Source organism: Nansenia antarctica, assembly GCF_963989245.1.
Source record: "Nansenia antarctica genome assembly, chromosome: 7".
NCBI classification, from domain to species: domain Eukaryota; kingdom Metazoa; phylum Chordata; class Actinopteri; order Argentiniformes; family Microstomatidae; genus Nansenia; species Nansenia antarctica.
Window position 1 is genome coordinate 10966459 of NC_137677.1, and position 13609 is coordinate 10980067.

Below are 13609 nucleotides of genomic sequence, written 5' to 3' on the forward strand. Positions count from 1 at the left end.
ACGGCAGCACCAGTCAGTCTCCTGTTCTCTCTCCAGCATGTGGCTCTATGCTCTCTGGCTGTGGCTCGACCTCAAGGGAATTCTGCTGTTTAGTCTTGCCTTCCTCCTCATTGCTGATTTCCTCAGAAACAGGAATCCACCCAACTACCCTCCCGGACCACTGGCTCTGCCCTTTGTGGGAAATGTGTTCAACGTCGATGGCAAACAGCCTCACATTCAACTGGCCAAGGTAAGCAGATACTGTATACCAGATGAGTAAGCATCTAGGCATTACCAGCACTGATACTGAAGGTTATCTTGTGTATCAGTTTACACTCAATGTGTTAAGACGTCCTTTCACTATCATAGTGCCTATATTGCATTAGACTCGGCTATATGCTTACAGGTCAACAAATATCATCAATTCTTATTCAGAAAACATGCACAAACTGTGAACAATGCTATTAATGCTATTGTAATGAACCAAAAAACAGGTGAAGGCACGGCACTCTAATATCACATCAAGGGCTTCACACAGCGCCCCTTTTATACACTCAAAGAGTGGCAGGGTTATGAACTCCCACGCTATTGTAGTTGAGACGCCCACAGCACCCTCCCGATGTTCCCTGATTATTAAAGCCTTACAACAACAGACAGACATGACAACAACAGACATGGTTTAAACTTAACTCGCCCGATCGACGAGACCCACCCACAGGGTCTGAGCTGATGACGCGATCCGACCCCCCGGGGAAACGAGAACTGTTGTCGGACCGCAAGCAGCACACGGCGAAAGGCCGAACACTGAACTCCAGGCTGGAGAATAGCGAAGAGCGTTTATGCCTCTAAAGTTCCCGGCCCTCTCTGCCTAAAGGAGACACCTAGCCTCCCCTCCTAAGTTCTGGAACACTCCACTGTCTTTCTGCCTTCATCGCCGGCAGCACTAAAAGCATACAAACTACCCCCTCTCACCATGAGCATACCAGCTCACAGCAAGACACATCATAGAGTACTCTCCAGCAACCCTGAATGAACGCTCCGCTCTTCCTTTTAACCCCAATGAGTCCCAGCGTTTCTCAGCACACAGCTGTCCATACATGTGGAGGAAACAATAGCTAAACAATAGCTGTGCTATTTCTATTCTTTCAGTAAAAAGTTATCAAATAAATCTGAAAACCTATTGTTCTGTATTTTGTAAATAGTGTCCTGAGACAAGTATGCTATCAGAGAGTCACATGCTAGACAACAGGGGGCTTATTCACTGGCCTGGTCTCCACAGCTAGCCAATGTCTATGGGAACGTCTTCAATGTGCGTCTGGGCCGAGACAAGACGGTGTTTGTGTCGGGGTATAAGATGGTGAAGGAAGCCCTGGTGACACAGGCCGAGAACTTTGTGGACCGCCCCTTCAACCACATAGTTGCAAGATTGTACCCCCCAGGGCAATCAGGTGAATCACTCTCTCTCTCTCTCACTCACTGACTCACCCAGCGTCATAATGACCTAATCACAATGTTAATGATAAACAGATTGTCTCCTTGAATGGGATAGAAATCCAAATATCAGTCGATAACATCTGTCATGAATCTCTTGAATCTCTCATCTCTGGAAGCTTTAGCTTTATTTTTTGTCCTATTTGCTGTTGATACGAATATCTTTTTCTCAAATAAAGATGGTCAGAATTTAATCGCCAATGATAATCAGTTCATTCTATTCCAGCTCATGTTCATCCTGTGCTCTCTCTCCCACAGTGGGCCTGTTCCAGAGTAATGGTCAGATGTGGAAGAACCAGCGGCGCTTCGCATTGTCCACCCTTCGCAGCTTTGGCCTGGGAAAGAGTTCTCTGGAGCAGAACATCTGTGAGGAGACCCGCTGCCTACAGGAGGAGATAGAGAAGGAGAGAGGTAGGTGGTGGAGGAAGACAAGGAGGGGGTAGAGAAGGAGAGAGGTAGGTGGTGGAGGAAGACAGGGAGGGGGTAGAGAAGGAGAGAGGTAGGTGGTGGAGGAAGACAGGGAGTGGGTAGAGAAGGAGAGAGGTAGGTGGTGGAGGAAGACAGGGAGGGGGTAGAGAAGGAGAGAGGTAGGTGGTGGAGGAAGACAGGGAGGGGGTAGAGAAGGAGAGAGGTAGGTGGTGGAGGAAGACAGGGAGCGGGTAGAGAAGGAGAGAGGTAGGTGGTGGAGGAAGACAAGGAGCGGGTAGAGAAGGAGAGAGGTAGGTGGTGGAGGAAGACAGGGAGCTGGTAGAGAAGGAGAGAGGTAGGTGGTGGAGGAAGACAGGGAGGGGGTAGAGAAGGAGAGAGGTAGGTGGTGGAGGAAGACAAGGAGGGGGTAGAGAAGGAGAGAGGTAGGTGGTGGAGGAAGACAGGGAGCGGGTAGAGAAGGAGAGAGGTAGGTGGTGGAGGAAGACAGGGAGGGGGTAGAGAAGGAGAGAGGTAGGTGGTGGAGGAAGACAGGGAGGGGGTAGAGAAGGAGAGAGGTAGGTGGTGGAGGAAGACAGGGAGCGGGTAGAGAAGGAGAGAGGTAGGTGGTGGAGGAAGACAGGGAGGGGGTAGAGAAGGAGAGAGGTAGGTGGCGGAGGAAGACAGGGAGCGGGTAGAGAAGGAGAGAGGTAGGTGGTGGAGGAAGACAGGGAGGGGGTAGAGAAGGAGAGAGGTAGGTGGTGGAGGAAGACAGGGAGGGGGTAGAGAAGGAGAGAGGTAGGTGGTGGAGGAAGACAGGGAGCGGGTATAGAAGGTGGCCTATCAAGAAGACAGTACAGTAAATGTCCTCCCTCTTTTTTCTCAGGTGAGCCCTTCAACCCGACATCTCTTTTCAACAATGCTGTGTCCAACATCATCTGCCAGATGGTGTTTGGGAGGCGGTTTGACTACAGCGACCATGAATTCCAGACCATGCTGAAATACCTGTCTGAGACTCTCCACCTCGAGGGATCCATATGGGGTCGAGTAAGTAACAACTGGGAGCTCATTCATACACTCTAAAAAAAGGGTTGCAAAAGGGTTGTTTGAACTAGAATCAGTAGAACAGAATACAGTTCTTCATTTGACATTAATACATTTCCCCCCTGTAGCTGTATGAGTCATTCCCTGCTGTGATGAAGCACCTCCCAGGACCTCATAATGATTTGTTCCACTATCATAAATCCCTGGAGGCCTTCATAGGAAAGTATGTGGACAAGCACAGGAAGGACCTGGACCCCAGCTCCCCACGAGACTACATCGACGCTTTCCTCATAGAGATGGAGAAGGTAAACTAAATCGATCTATCTATCCATCTAACTATCTACTATCAATATAGTCTATCAATATAGATAGCCGAACAACGCCCCTTAGCTGTGATATAATAAGCATATACCACGGCCTGTCGTGAGCTATTGCTTAAATATATGACATTCTTCGATGTCCCCTGACAGCATAAAGGTCACCCTGAGATGGGTTTTGACGAGGACAACCTTGTGCTGTGTTCTGTGGACATGTTCCAGGCCGGTACTGAGACCACCTCTACCACCCTACTCTGGGCGCTCATCCTCCTCATTAAGCACCCTGACATCCAGGGTGAGTCTGACCTCCACACCTGAACCCTGAACCCTGACCCAATTCTGACCACAATTCCATCCACTAGCAAAGTCGTTTTCTCTCGAATCTATTATACAATATCGTTTTCTTTCTTTGTACAAGCCCTTTGTTGTACCACACAGAGAAGGTCCAGGCTGAGATAGACAGTGTGATTGGACAGTCCCGCCAGCCCAATATGGCCGACAGACTCAACATGCCCTACACTGACGCTGTCATCCATGAGATCCAGAGGATGGGCAACATTGTACCCCTCAACGCACCCAGGATGGCCCAAAAAGATACCACACTCGGGGGATACTTCATTCCAAAGGTGTGTGTGTGTGTGTGTGCATGTGCGTGTGTGTGTTTGAGTGGCCTGGCTCTTTCTGCATTCAACCCTACATGATTTACCTGGTGAAGCAGAAACACACAACATCCATGCAATGTGCCAGACGTGTGCCAGTGTCTGTGCTCCTCCTGGAGTCTCCCTGTCTGCAGTGACCGTGTGACTGGACAGTGAGGGTCTGTCTATGTGTTTACATGCCAGTCTGTTGACTCACATGCCATGGGTGCATGCAATTCAGTAGTCTATACTCACGTCCTCTCCTTGTATCTTTCCCTAAGTAAACACACTTCCACCACGTTGATAATGAAACAGATGTCAAGTTTTTCCAAACCAGTTGCTCCACACACGTCTGAAACCTGCAACCACTGAATTACCAACACCCGTCTCCTCAAATACCCAGGGCTCTATTTTCAGTTGGACGCAGGTCCACTTGCAGGCATATTGGCAATTCGGTAAGAGGTTAAATATTAACACAGTGCTGGAGCGCTGTCTTATCAGTGCTCATGTGGGTGGAGTAGCGCTAATAGCGGTGTGTTCATGACAAGCTTAATAGATATGGAGTGCAAGATATTGCTCTTAAATGGTTTATCAACTATCTGGATAACAGAGAGCAATTTGTTTAAATGGACTGCACTTATATAGCGCCTTTATCCAAAGCCCTAACCCTTTACAACGGCCTCTCATTCACCCATTCACACACACATTCACACACCAATGGCGGCAATGTTTCCTCCAACGGAAATTCCACAGGGTTCCATCTTGGGCCCTTTACTATTTTTACTTTACATCAATGATTTGTCTATGTTTTGTAAAAACCTTAGTAATAGAATGGTTTTCTTTTCATTCTTTTCTTTTAAATTCTTCATAACTTTTTTTCTTTTCCATGATTTTTTCTTTTATTTCTGTTTTTCTTTTCTTGATGTTTTCTGAGCAAACTGTATCTTTTTTCAGTTTTTTTTTGTGTGCTATCCTACCATTTTGCCCCATGGATATTATTTTGTTTGTGGTTTATTTTATCTTATTTACATGTATTAAGTGTTCTTTGTGGTATATTGAAACCTAGCTATTGATGGGAGTGGAACTATGTGGAATCATGTGTGCTAAATAAACTAAACTAAACTAAACAATGAGTAGGTCAAGTGCCATTCATCAGTCATCTGTTGCACTGACAAATTCGGGCCTTGAAAATAGCAATAATATTTCAGACACACCACCACCGCCCCCGCCCGCATTGGCACTAAGCACTTGCACTAAATTAAAATACTGATGTAAACCAGCTACGCCACCATACACTAACCCTACCCTCTTAGATCATCTGGGAGGTGGAACTTTCTGAGATGATGTACTGTAAATGTATCCAGTATTTGGGCTGTGAGTTGTTTTCTTTCTATGTTGTATTTAGGGAACAACTCTGATGCCTATCCTGACCTCTGTGCTGTTTGATAAGACAGAGTGGGAGACCCCAGATGACTTCAACCCACAGCACTTCCTGGATTCAGATGGCAAGTTTGTGAGGAGAGACGCGTTCCTGCCCTTCTCTGCAGGTAACCCTGTCACACCTTTGACCTTTGACCTGAAACCTGACCCTCAGCTTGTAGGCATTGTGAGAAGTCAGGACATGCCTGCATTCCCTCTCTGGCTCTACACCAAGTAAAGGTGTGTGTGTGTGTGTGTGTGTGTGTGTGTGTGTGTGTGTGTCTCCTCCAGGTAAGCGTGCGTGTATGGGGGAAGGCCTGGCCAGGATGGAGTTGTTCCTCTTCTTCGTCAGCTTGTTCCAGAAGTTCAGTTTCTCCACGCTGGACGGGGTGGAGCTGAGTCTGGAGGGAATTGTGGGAATCACACGCACACCCTACCCCTTCAAGGTCTATGCCAAGGCACGCTAAAGCTCCTACCCTTGTGACACAACCATGCAACCATTGTATGCTAAACAGGGCTGACCGGTCTGGGTAGGCGCTAGACCATGTACAGCTGAAGCGCTTTCAGGCTCTGTCAACACTATGTCAACATCTGTTCTGAAGTCCCTTTGCTAAAACACAGCCAGGAGATCAGGTTAACCCTTAGAGAACCACCATGCCCTGCCTGAAGCCCATGGAAACCCTCTCTCTCTCTGAGACACCATGCTGTGTGGTCGGCTTGTCTTTATTAGACAGTAATGCCTTATTTGATTATGTATGTAAACGTAATTACAAAAAGTATTTATACATAAAATAAATATCCTTTATTTGATAACCTATTTGCAGCAGCCAATACATACAACAATAATTACCACAATAAAAACACAATAAGAGACACAGAGACACTAAAACACAACGTATTAATTACGCTGGCGGTTTCTTTTAGATTCCCTCACTTAAGCACATCTACTGTATCGTTCAATGTACAGTGTTTTAATTTACACAAAATTCCTAATTGTCCTTGCTGTTTTTTCCCTATTTTTGCTGCTTCAATGAATAGAATATGAACAGTATTTCTAAAACATCAGGAGAAAAGATGATTCATTAACTTGCAAGTCAAAACAGAGTTTCAGTTCGGCGAGTTACGTAACTGGATTAATACAAGCCGTTATGTAAGCTTCCTCTCCTTTATATGGAGGCTCTGGTTCCACTCCCACAGGTGGTGAAATCTGCCTAGTCATCATAACAATGTATTGTTTCATTTCTGGATCAAAGGTTTAGAAAATATCAATTGAACTTTCCCACCTATTCATGTTGCCCAGAGCTTATCGTATAGCCACAGCAGATCAACACGGTCTGGGATGACATGGCATGCTGCATCTATGATACATCTATGATACAGTATATAGGCTACAGTGCTCTGCATAAGTAATGGGACAGTGAAGCATTATTATATTTTTTAGCAGTAATTGTTTGATTTCAAATCCAAACATTTGGAGTGTAGGGCCAAACGAAGAATAAATGTTTCACTGTCACATTACTTAAGCAGAGCACTGTATGATCTGCCATGTAAACCATTCCTGCATTAACATTCCAATACACAGTTTGAATATGAATTATGATAATTGCACTATCAAAGGTCAACCACAGTCATGGTAAATATTCACTGTAAGTTATTTGAATATTGAAAAAGATATGGAAACAGTACATTTGTATTTGTGGAAAGCATACTGAATGTAGACAATACCCCCCCCCCTTGTGGTACATAAGGGAATGACAAGCTTGAATCACAGAAACATAACTTGAAAAAGAAATTTATTGTATTTATATTTTACATATATTTTTATATTTTCATATGGAAACCAAAGGGTTTACAACTTATTCATCTCATTCCATAGATCCATATCAGTTCTTAATAATTCACACTTCCATCCTCACAATCAAGATATAATATTTTTAACAGTGCTATTTTTATTACCGTTTTCTTTAAAATGGCATTGTTTGTGAATAATTAAGTATATGAGTTGCACCCACTGCAAAAGAAAACAATTAAAGTAGTATGAAATCTCATTGTAGACTGCTAGATAAACACACACATTTAACAGAAGTGTGTGTGTGTGTGTGTGTGTGTGTGTGTGTGTGTGTGTGTGTGTGTGTGTGTGTGTGAACATACAGAATGAGGCAGCAAAACAAACACAGACAGCCATTTCACATTTACCAAGAACAGTAAATCTAACCCCTAGACAGCTTGCCTTGGGCTACAGTAATCCTTACCATAAGGTGTGGCATTCAACCCCCTAGTAATAATATCAATGAGAACAACGTACAGCTTTTCATAAGGTAACCCCAAGTAATAATATCAATGAGAACAACGTACAGCTTTTCTACAGCGCGTCCATTGAGAGAAGCCAGAGAACCTCAGGACAGGGAGCATGTTGTTCAGCCCTCTAAGCATTGTGGGTACACACAGTAGAGACTACTATCCAAACAGAATCTGAAGACATTCAAAAGTGATCACAGCATTTTCACCCTATCATAGAGGAAGTAGATTATACTCTATAGAAAGGTTTCACTGACCCCAGATGATAGGGGATAGGCCATCGTTCTGGACCAAAACTGGGACTGAATGGCAATCAAGTCAAACATTCGCCATGTGTCATGAGTATTTGACTGGAAGATTAACGCATTAGTCTTTGAACTATTTCAAGATGTCCGTGAAACCAAATGATCGTTCCTGGTTAAACTGCAATCTAGTCCTGGTGTAGACCATAGGCTAACATCGGACCCTAGGAAACTGGCCCAAGAATCACAAGCTGGTGTTGAAATCCTGATTCCAATAGCACTTGTAAGCACGTGTCACCTTGTATGATGTACGACTCAGCGGCACCTAAACTAGACGGACATTCAGAGTATAGTGTATAACAAGGCCGGGTCCTGTTCCAGCATGCAGTAAGTAGTAGTCAAGTTAGATCACAGTTTTAGCGCATATAAAATAAATACCATAAATAAATGCTGGATTTATGATTGGATTCACTAAAGATTTGTTGTTGCAGTACCTCAAACCCGTCGACATGTTTGACAGCACCAGATATACATACGTACCGTCTTTTGTGTGGCTAAGAAAATAAGTCGTGCACTGATATGTGCTGCCATAACAACAGTTGGTGGCCTGCACCAAATACACTTTTTAAAAAAAAGTATTATTATTATTTTACGTTACATTTTCCTACGGGGTGTTTTCTGAGAAAAGGCTTCATCTCCCTCAGTCCTCTGCATGACAACGTGTTGTAACAACCCCCCCCGCCCCCCCCCGCCCTCCCTTAGCTGCATAGTGTCATTGTTTCATACTACAACATGACTCAGTGATTTCATATCAATCATATCTAGCTGGCATTAGCATTCAAGAAAGACCATTGCTGTCTTTTAAGCGTTGCACTTTTAATATATAACAATGAGGTTCATTCATAATACGATTAATATATCCCTGACTATACAGCGTGACAGGTAATGGTGAGGATAACAATCGAGGCTAATCAAATCCAAAAAGGCTATTCCACTCTCGAGTCTGCTGCTGGCTAAACGATACGCCAGCATGGCCTATGGATATGTACATTAACATAGATTAGCGAATGCTAGCACAGGTGCATTGTAGGATTGTGGGTTAGGGTGACTCCTATGCTAGGCTAGGCTAGGCTAGGCTAGGACAGCCATCCTACAGTAGAGGGCTGTCTGTGACTGTACATTTATGAGGAAGGGACTCCGGCTGAAGTAAGTGCTCGTTTTCAGGCCAGGCTAGCGCGTACCTGTCCCCCACCCCTCCCCAGGAGCCGAGAGCTAGTGTGCTTAAGGTCACTTGAGTGCGCACTTGTGGAAGGGACACTGTTCAAAGACCAGTTAGTTGTTTTTTTCTCTGTTTCCCCACCCCTGATGGTTGAGGTGCAGATATTCTGACCTTGGATCTGGGGGGAAGGAGGCGTAGCGTCTACTTGGTGGCGGTGGGGGGGAGGGGGGGGCCGGGGGCGGGCACGCTGACCGAGAGGGCCCGGCGCTGGGCGTTGGTCACCTGACGCTGCTGGGACAGGAAGGACTGGCTGGGGGCCAGTATGGAGGGGGAGCGGCCGCCCAGACGAGCCTCCACCGCCACCTTCTGGCAGCTCAGACTCTGGGGGGAGGGAGGGCACACACCACACACACACAGAGACACACACACACACACACACACACACACACACAGAGACACACACACACACACACACACACACACACAAACAGTACATAACTCTGTAGTTTGTTTCTCTCCTGTTACGCATGTTTGTTCACTCTCTACTTTTGAGTCTAAGTAGATTGTATCTAATATATATATACTGTATATATATACACACACACACTCACTGAACACATTATTAGGAATACTATACTGGGTAGTATAATTTGCTCTCAAAACAGCCTCAAATATTCTTGGCATTGATTCCACAAGATATTGGAAACATTTCTTTGAGATTGTGGTCCATGATAACAAGATTGCATCACACAATTCCTTTTTCAGGTGCACTTTCAAGCTTCAACCACATCCCCAGAGGTGTTCTATTGGATTCAGATCCGGTGACTGGGAAGGCCACTGAAGAACACTGAACTCATTGTCATGTTCATGAAACCAGTTTGAGACGAACAGACCTATTCCTAATAAAGTGTTATATAGATATATATAATATATCTTTATAACTATATCTTACCTTGTTGTACCATGCCGCCACGATCAGCTTCTCCTCATACTCTCTGAGCTTGGCCTGTTCACACTCCCTCTACAGGGAGAGAGGAGAGAGAGGACAGAATAAATAGCTCTTCGCTTCCTGGTGTTAAACGTCATGTCTCCTGTCAACTCTGAATACACGTTTTTCATACAGGTATAACTATTGTAATATGCAGGTTGCTGTTACGTCAACAGAGTTGATGGAAATGTAAGTTCAGGGGTCGCCCCTAAACTAGACAGGGGTCGCCCCTAAGACCTGTATTATGAGGTCACCCTGAAGCGTTGTGTTTTTCCGATAGATCCCTGTAGAGGAGACTCTCCCTTTTCCTAAACAAATTATAAACTGTGTTTGAAACTCATGGAACAACTGTGGAAGTGGTATGGTATATCTATCGCCACATCTACCCAACTAAGACTCAGAACCCTGCAGTAACCATGACGCTGAGTGAGTATGGTTTGAAGGGTCCAAAAAGCATTGATATCATTTCAGGCTCCGGTATGTTATGTATGCAGGTGGACCGCGAAAAACAGACTCGAAACAATCATTTCACGGCGCTGCGACTTACCACACCTGTACCGCCGAGCACGTCTCACACAAGTCAATTAGGGGTAGTGGTGGTCTAGTGGATAGTGAGTTGGACTTGTGATCGGAAGGTTGTGAGTTCAAATCCCGCCTGAAACCACACCACTACTAGTGTGCCCTTGAGTAAGGCACTTAGCCCTCAGTTACTCCAGGGGGAATGTCCCTGTAATTCGTAATTGTAAGTCGCTTTGGATAAAGGCGTCTGCTAAATGGCAAAATTATTAATTAAAATTATCAATTCTATGTGCTCAGTTAGGGTTCAGGGCTTAGGGGTCAGGAGTTCGAGGTTACCTCCAGACTGTTGATCCTCTTGTCTCGTTCTGACAGCTGGTACTTCAGGGCCTGGATCTCAGCTGTGGACGGGTTCAGCTTGGGGTCCAAAGCCCGGATCACCTACGGTACCACAGGAGAGAGAGAGCCTGGTTCACGGTGGCGTTTTTAACAACAACAGCCAGCCAGCCAGCCGCAAAAAACGGCAGAATTCACGCTTCTATAGTCAAGGAAAATAAACTGAAGCACAGCCACCAAAGATTTAAAAGAAAATGTATTAGATTTAGAACGGTAGGATATGAAGATACAATTATGATGATTCATGACTATTATTACTATTATTATTATTGAACAATTATGATGCTTAATTTGCGCGACAGGGTGGGTTTCAGCAGAGGGGTGTTGACTCACATTGCGAGCTTTCTCCAGGTATCTCTTGTACCTCTCCTCCATAGCTCTCATGTCATCATCCTTCTTCTTCAGAGCTGCCATCAACTCATCCAGTCGCAGAGCTGAGGGAGGGATGGACACATGCACACGCACAGACACACAGGTTATTATCAGCCAACCCCTCCATGCTCTGGCTCACCACTTTTCGCTGTCGCCTTCCGGCCATCGTTTTAATGTTAGACCAACCGTCATTTTAAAGTAACCGTCGTTTTAAAGTAAGACCAACCGTCACTCCAAATCTTTTATCCCTTCCGGCCATCGTTTTAATGTTAGACCAACCGTCGTTTTAAAGTAACCGTCGTTTTAAAGTAAGACCAACCGTCACTCCAAATCTTTTATCCCTTCAGCTATCAGATGACTTAACTCAGATGGTGATCACTTCAAAGTAGACTTACCATGTTGCACTGTTCTTAGTCGAGTAGTTTTTATTACATTTTTCTGATTTCTTTTATATATTTATTTATTTTCTAAATAGAAAAAGGTGCCCCTTAATGACCTAGTTGTCCGTTTACTGAACTGTGCTTGACGTGACATTGTACTGTTGTTGGTGTCTGAATGAGGAGTAAACTACAAATGAACTGCCCCCAGTGGGATCAATAAAGTTGTCTGAATCTGAATATTAATCACAGTACATTTACTTTTAATGCACTGTGTTAATTTTTTGTTTTTAATCAGTTGATGCCCTCTACAGTAGGGGTTCTTGGTGTGGCAAGTATGGTTATGGTTGTGTTATGGTCGTGTTATGGTTGTGCTATTGTCGTGTTATGGTCATGGTTACTCACAGGTCTGGGTGTTGTCTGACTGCAGTGTATAGTGGTTATGGTTGTGTTATGGTTGTGTTGTGGTTGTGTTATGCTCATGTTGTGGTTGTGTTATGGTTGTGTTATGGTTGTGTTGTGGTTGTGTTATGGTTGTGTTGTGGTTGTGTTATGGTTGTGTTGTGGTTGTGTTGTGGTTGTGTTGTGGTTGTGTTGTGGTTGTGTTGTGGTTGTGTTGTGGTTGTGTTGTGGTTGTGTTGTGGTTGTGTTGTGGTTGTGTTGTGGTTGTGTTGTGGTTGTGTTATGGTTGTGTTATGGTCATGTTGTGGTTGTGTTATGCTCGTGTTGTGGTCATGGTTACTCACAGGTCTGGGTGTTGTCTGACTGCAGTGTATAGTGGTTATGGTTGTGTTATGGTTGTGTTATGGTTGTGTTGTGGTCATGGTTACTCACAGGTCTGGGTGTTGTCTGACTGCAGGTCCTCCAGCAGCTCTTTCTTCTTCATGATCTCATTCTGGGCTTCGTTCAGTTGCACCCTGGGAAATAACACAGCAGCTTTATCTCCCTGACAACGCCAAACATCTCTCACACATCGTCTCTCGGGGGCAACAGGACGCGCCATGTACTCACATGTGAGCATCCAGCTTCCTCTTCAGGTGAGACTGCAAACACAATTTAATCGAGAGAGAAAGAGAGAGACAGATAGAGGGAGAGAAAAGAGTGTGTGAGAGAGAGAGAGAGAGTCATGATACACACAGCTAAAAGGTATCATTTAGACATGTGACATATTAGTAGTATTACTGTATGTGTAGCTGTAGTGTAAATGCGTCATATTATGCAGTGAGAGAGACATGATACACAGACAAGTAAACGTATGTTCAAAAAGCAGATAAGGAAACACCTGGCTACAGCAAACTTGTGACACTAGATGGTGACGCACCTTAGATGGAAATGTGTAGTCCTCTCTGACATGGTTGTAATTTGTTCTATTTTTATGTAACTAGAGATTTAAGTGTTTTATAGTATGCCAAATGTAAAATTGTATAACGTATGATATATTTTAATGTTTGATATTTGTAATTTAAAGTATGTTTTAATGTTACTTGTAATGTATGTTTTAAACGTGGACCCCACTTAAAGTGGCTCATGCCTATGGGTATAGCTAATGGGGATCCTTCCAATAAATAAACACTAATTCCAGCACGGTAAACTACTTCACTGCTTAAAACTGCTAAGCAGTATACCTTTCTCCACATTATATTCCTCCAATATACATGTTTTCAGCAGAAGAAAATGTTGTTTATCTCTCATATCTTCCGCCTCTAGGTGTAGCTGTTTCAGCCGCCATGTTTTCTTTCTTCTGTCAAGTGTCTTATTTTACCTAGAATGCATTGCGTGACAGGCTATCTAAGTCAGTCCGACCTTAGTCACTCATAGGGTAGCTTTAGGCAGAAGGAACATTTTAGAGTCTATAGCAAGAAAGTGAGATTTAAGTCTAAGACTGGGTCTATCTTTATGCAACCGGCC

General features: G+C 44.3%; 2 protein-coding genes across 2 annotated transcripts in view; one reads left to right on the forward strand and one right to left on the reverse strand.

Moving 5' to 3' along the window:
- Window positions 1-9955, forward strand: LOC308162199 (cytochrome P450 2J2-like). Its single transcript, XM_080536318.1, has 10 exons — window positions 1-229; window positions 1259-1427; window positions 1729-1881; window positions 2762-2922; window positions 3048-3224; window positions 3390-3531; window positions 3675-3862; window positions 5280-5421; window positions 5585-5751; window positions 9818-9955. Exons 1-10 carry the CDS (start codon window positions 38-40, stop codon window positions 9875-9877), a joined length of 1551 nt encoding a protein of 516 aa, XP_080392444.1. The 5' UTR covers window positions 1-37; the 3' UTR covers window positions 9878-9955.
- Window positions 7070-13609, reverse strand: part of hook1 (hook microtubule-tethering protein 1) — a 27242-nt gene continuing 20702 nt past the window's right edge. The window contains exons 17-22 of the mRNA XM_080536327.1: window positions 12713-12744; window positions 12536-12618; window positions 11286-11386; window positions 10896-10997; window positions 10005-10073; window positions 7070-9433 (exon numbers count right to left, since the gene is read on the reverse strand). Of these exons, the coding sequence (XP_080392453.1) occupies window positions 9254-9433; window positions 10005-10073; window positions 10896-10997; window positions 11286-11386; window positions 12536-12618; window positions 12713-12744 (567 nt within the window). The 3' untranslated portion in view covers window positions 7070-9253. The remainder of the gene's footprint in view (window positions 9434-10004; window positions 10074-10895; window positions 10998-11285; window positions 11387-12535; window positions 12619-12712; window positions 12745-13609) is intronic.

Coding starts and splice junctions, on each gene's coding strand:
- LOC308162199 (XM_080536318.1), top strand. CDS start 38: ATGTGGCTCTATGCTCTCTGGCTGTGGCTCGACCTCAAGGGAATTCTG. Junction 3,225..3,389: donor TCCTCATAGAGATGGAGAAG/GTAAACTAAATC, acceptor GTCCCCTGACAG/CATAAAGGTCACCCTGAGAT. Junction 5,422..5,584: donor GTTCCTGCCCTTCTCTGCAG/GTAACCCTGTCA, acceptor TGTCTCCTCCAG/GTAAGCGTGCGTGTATGGGG.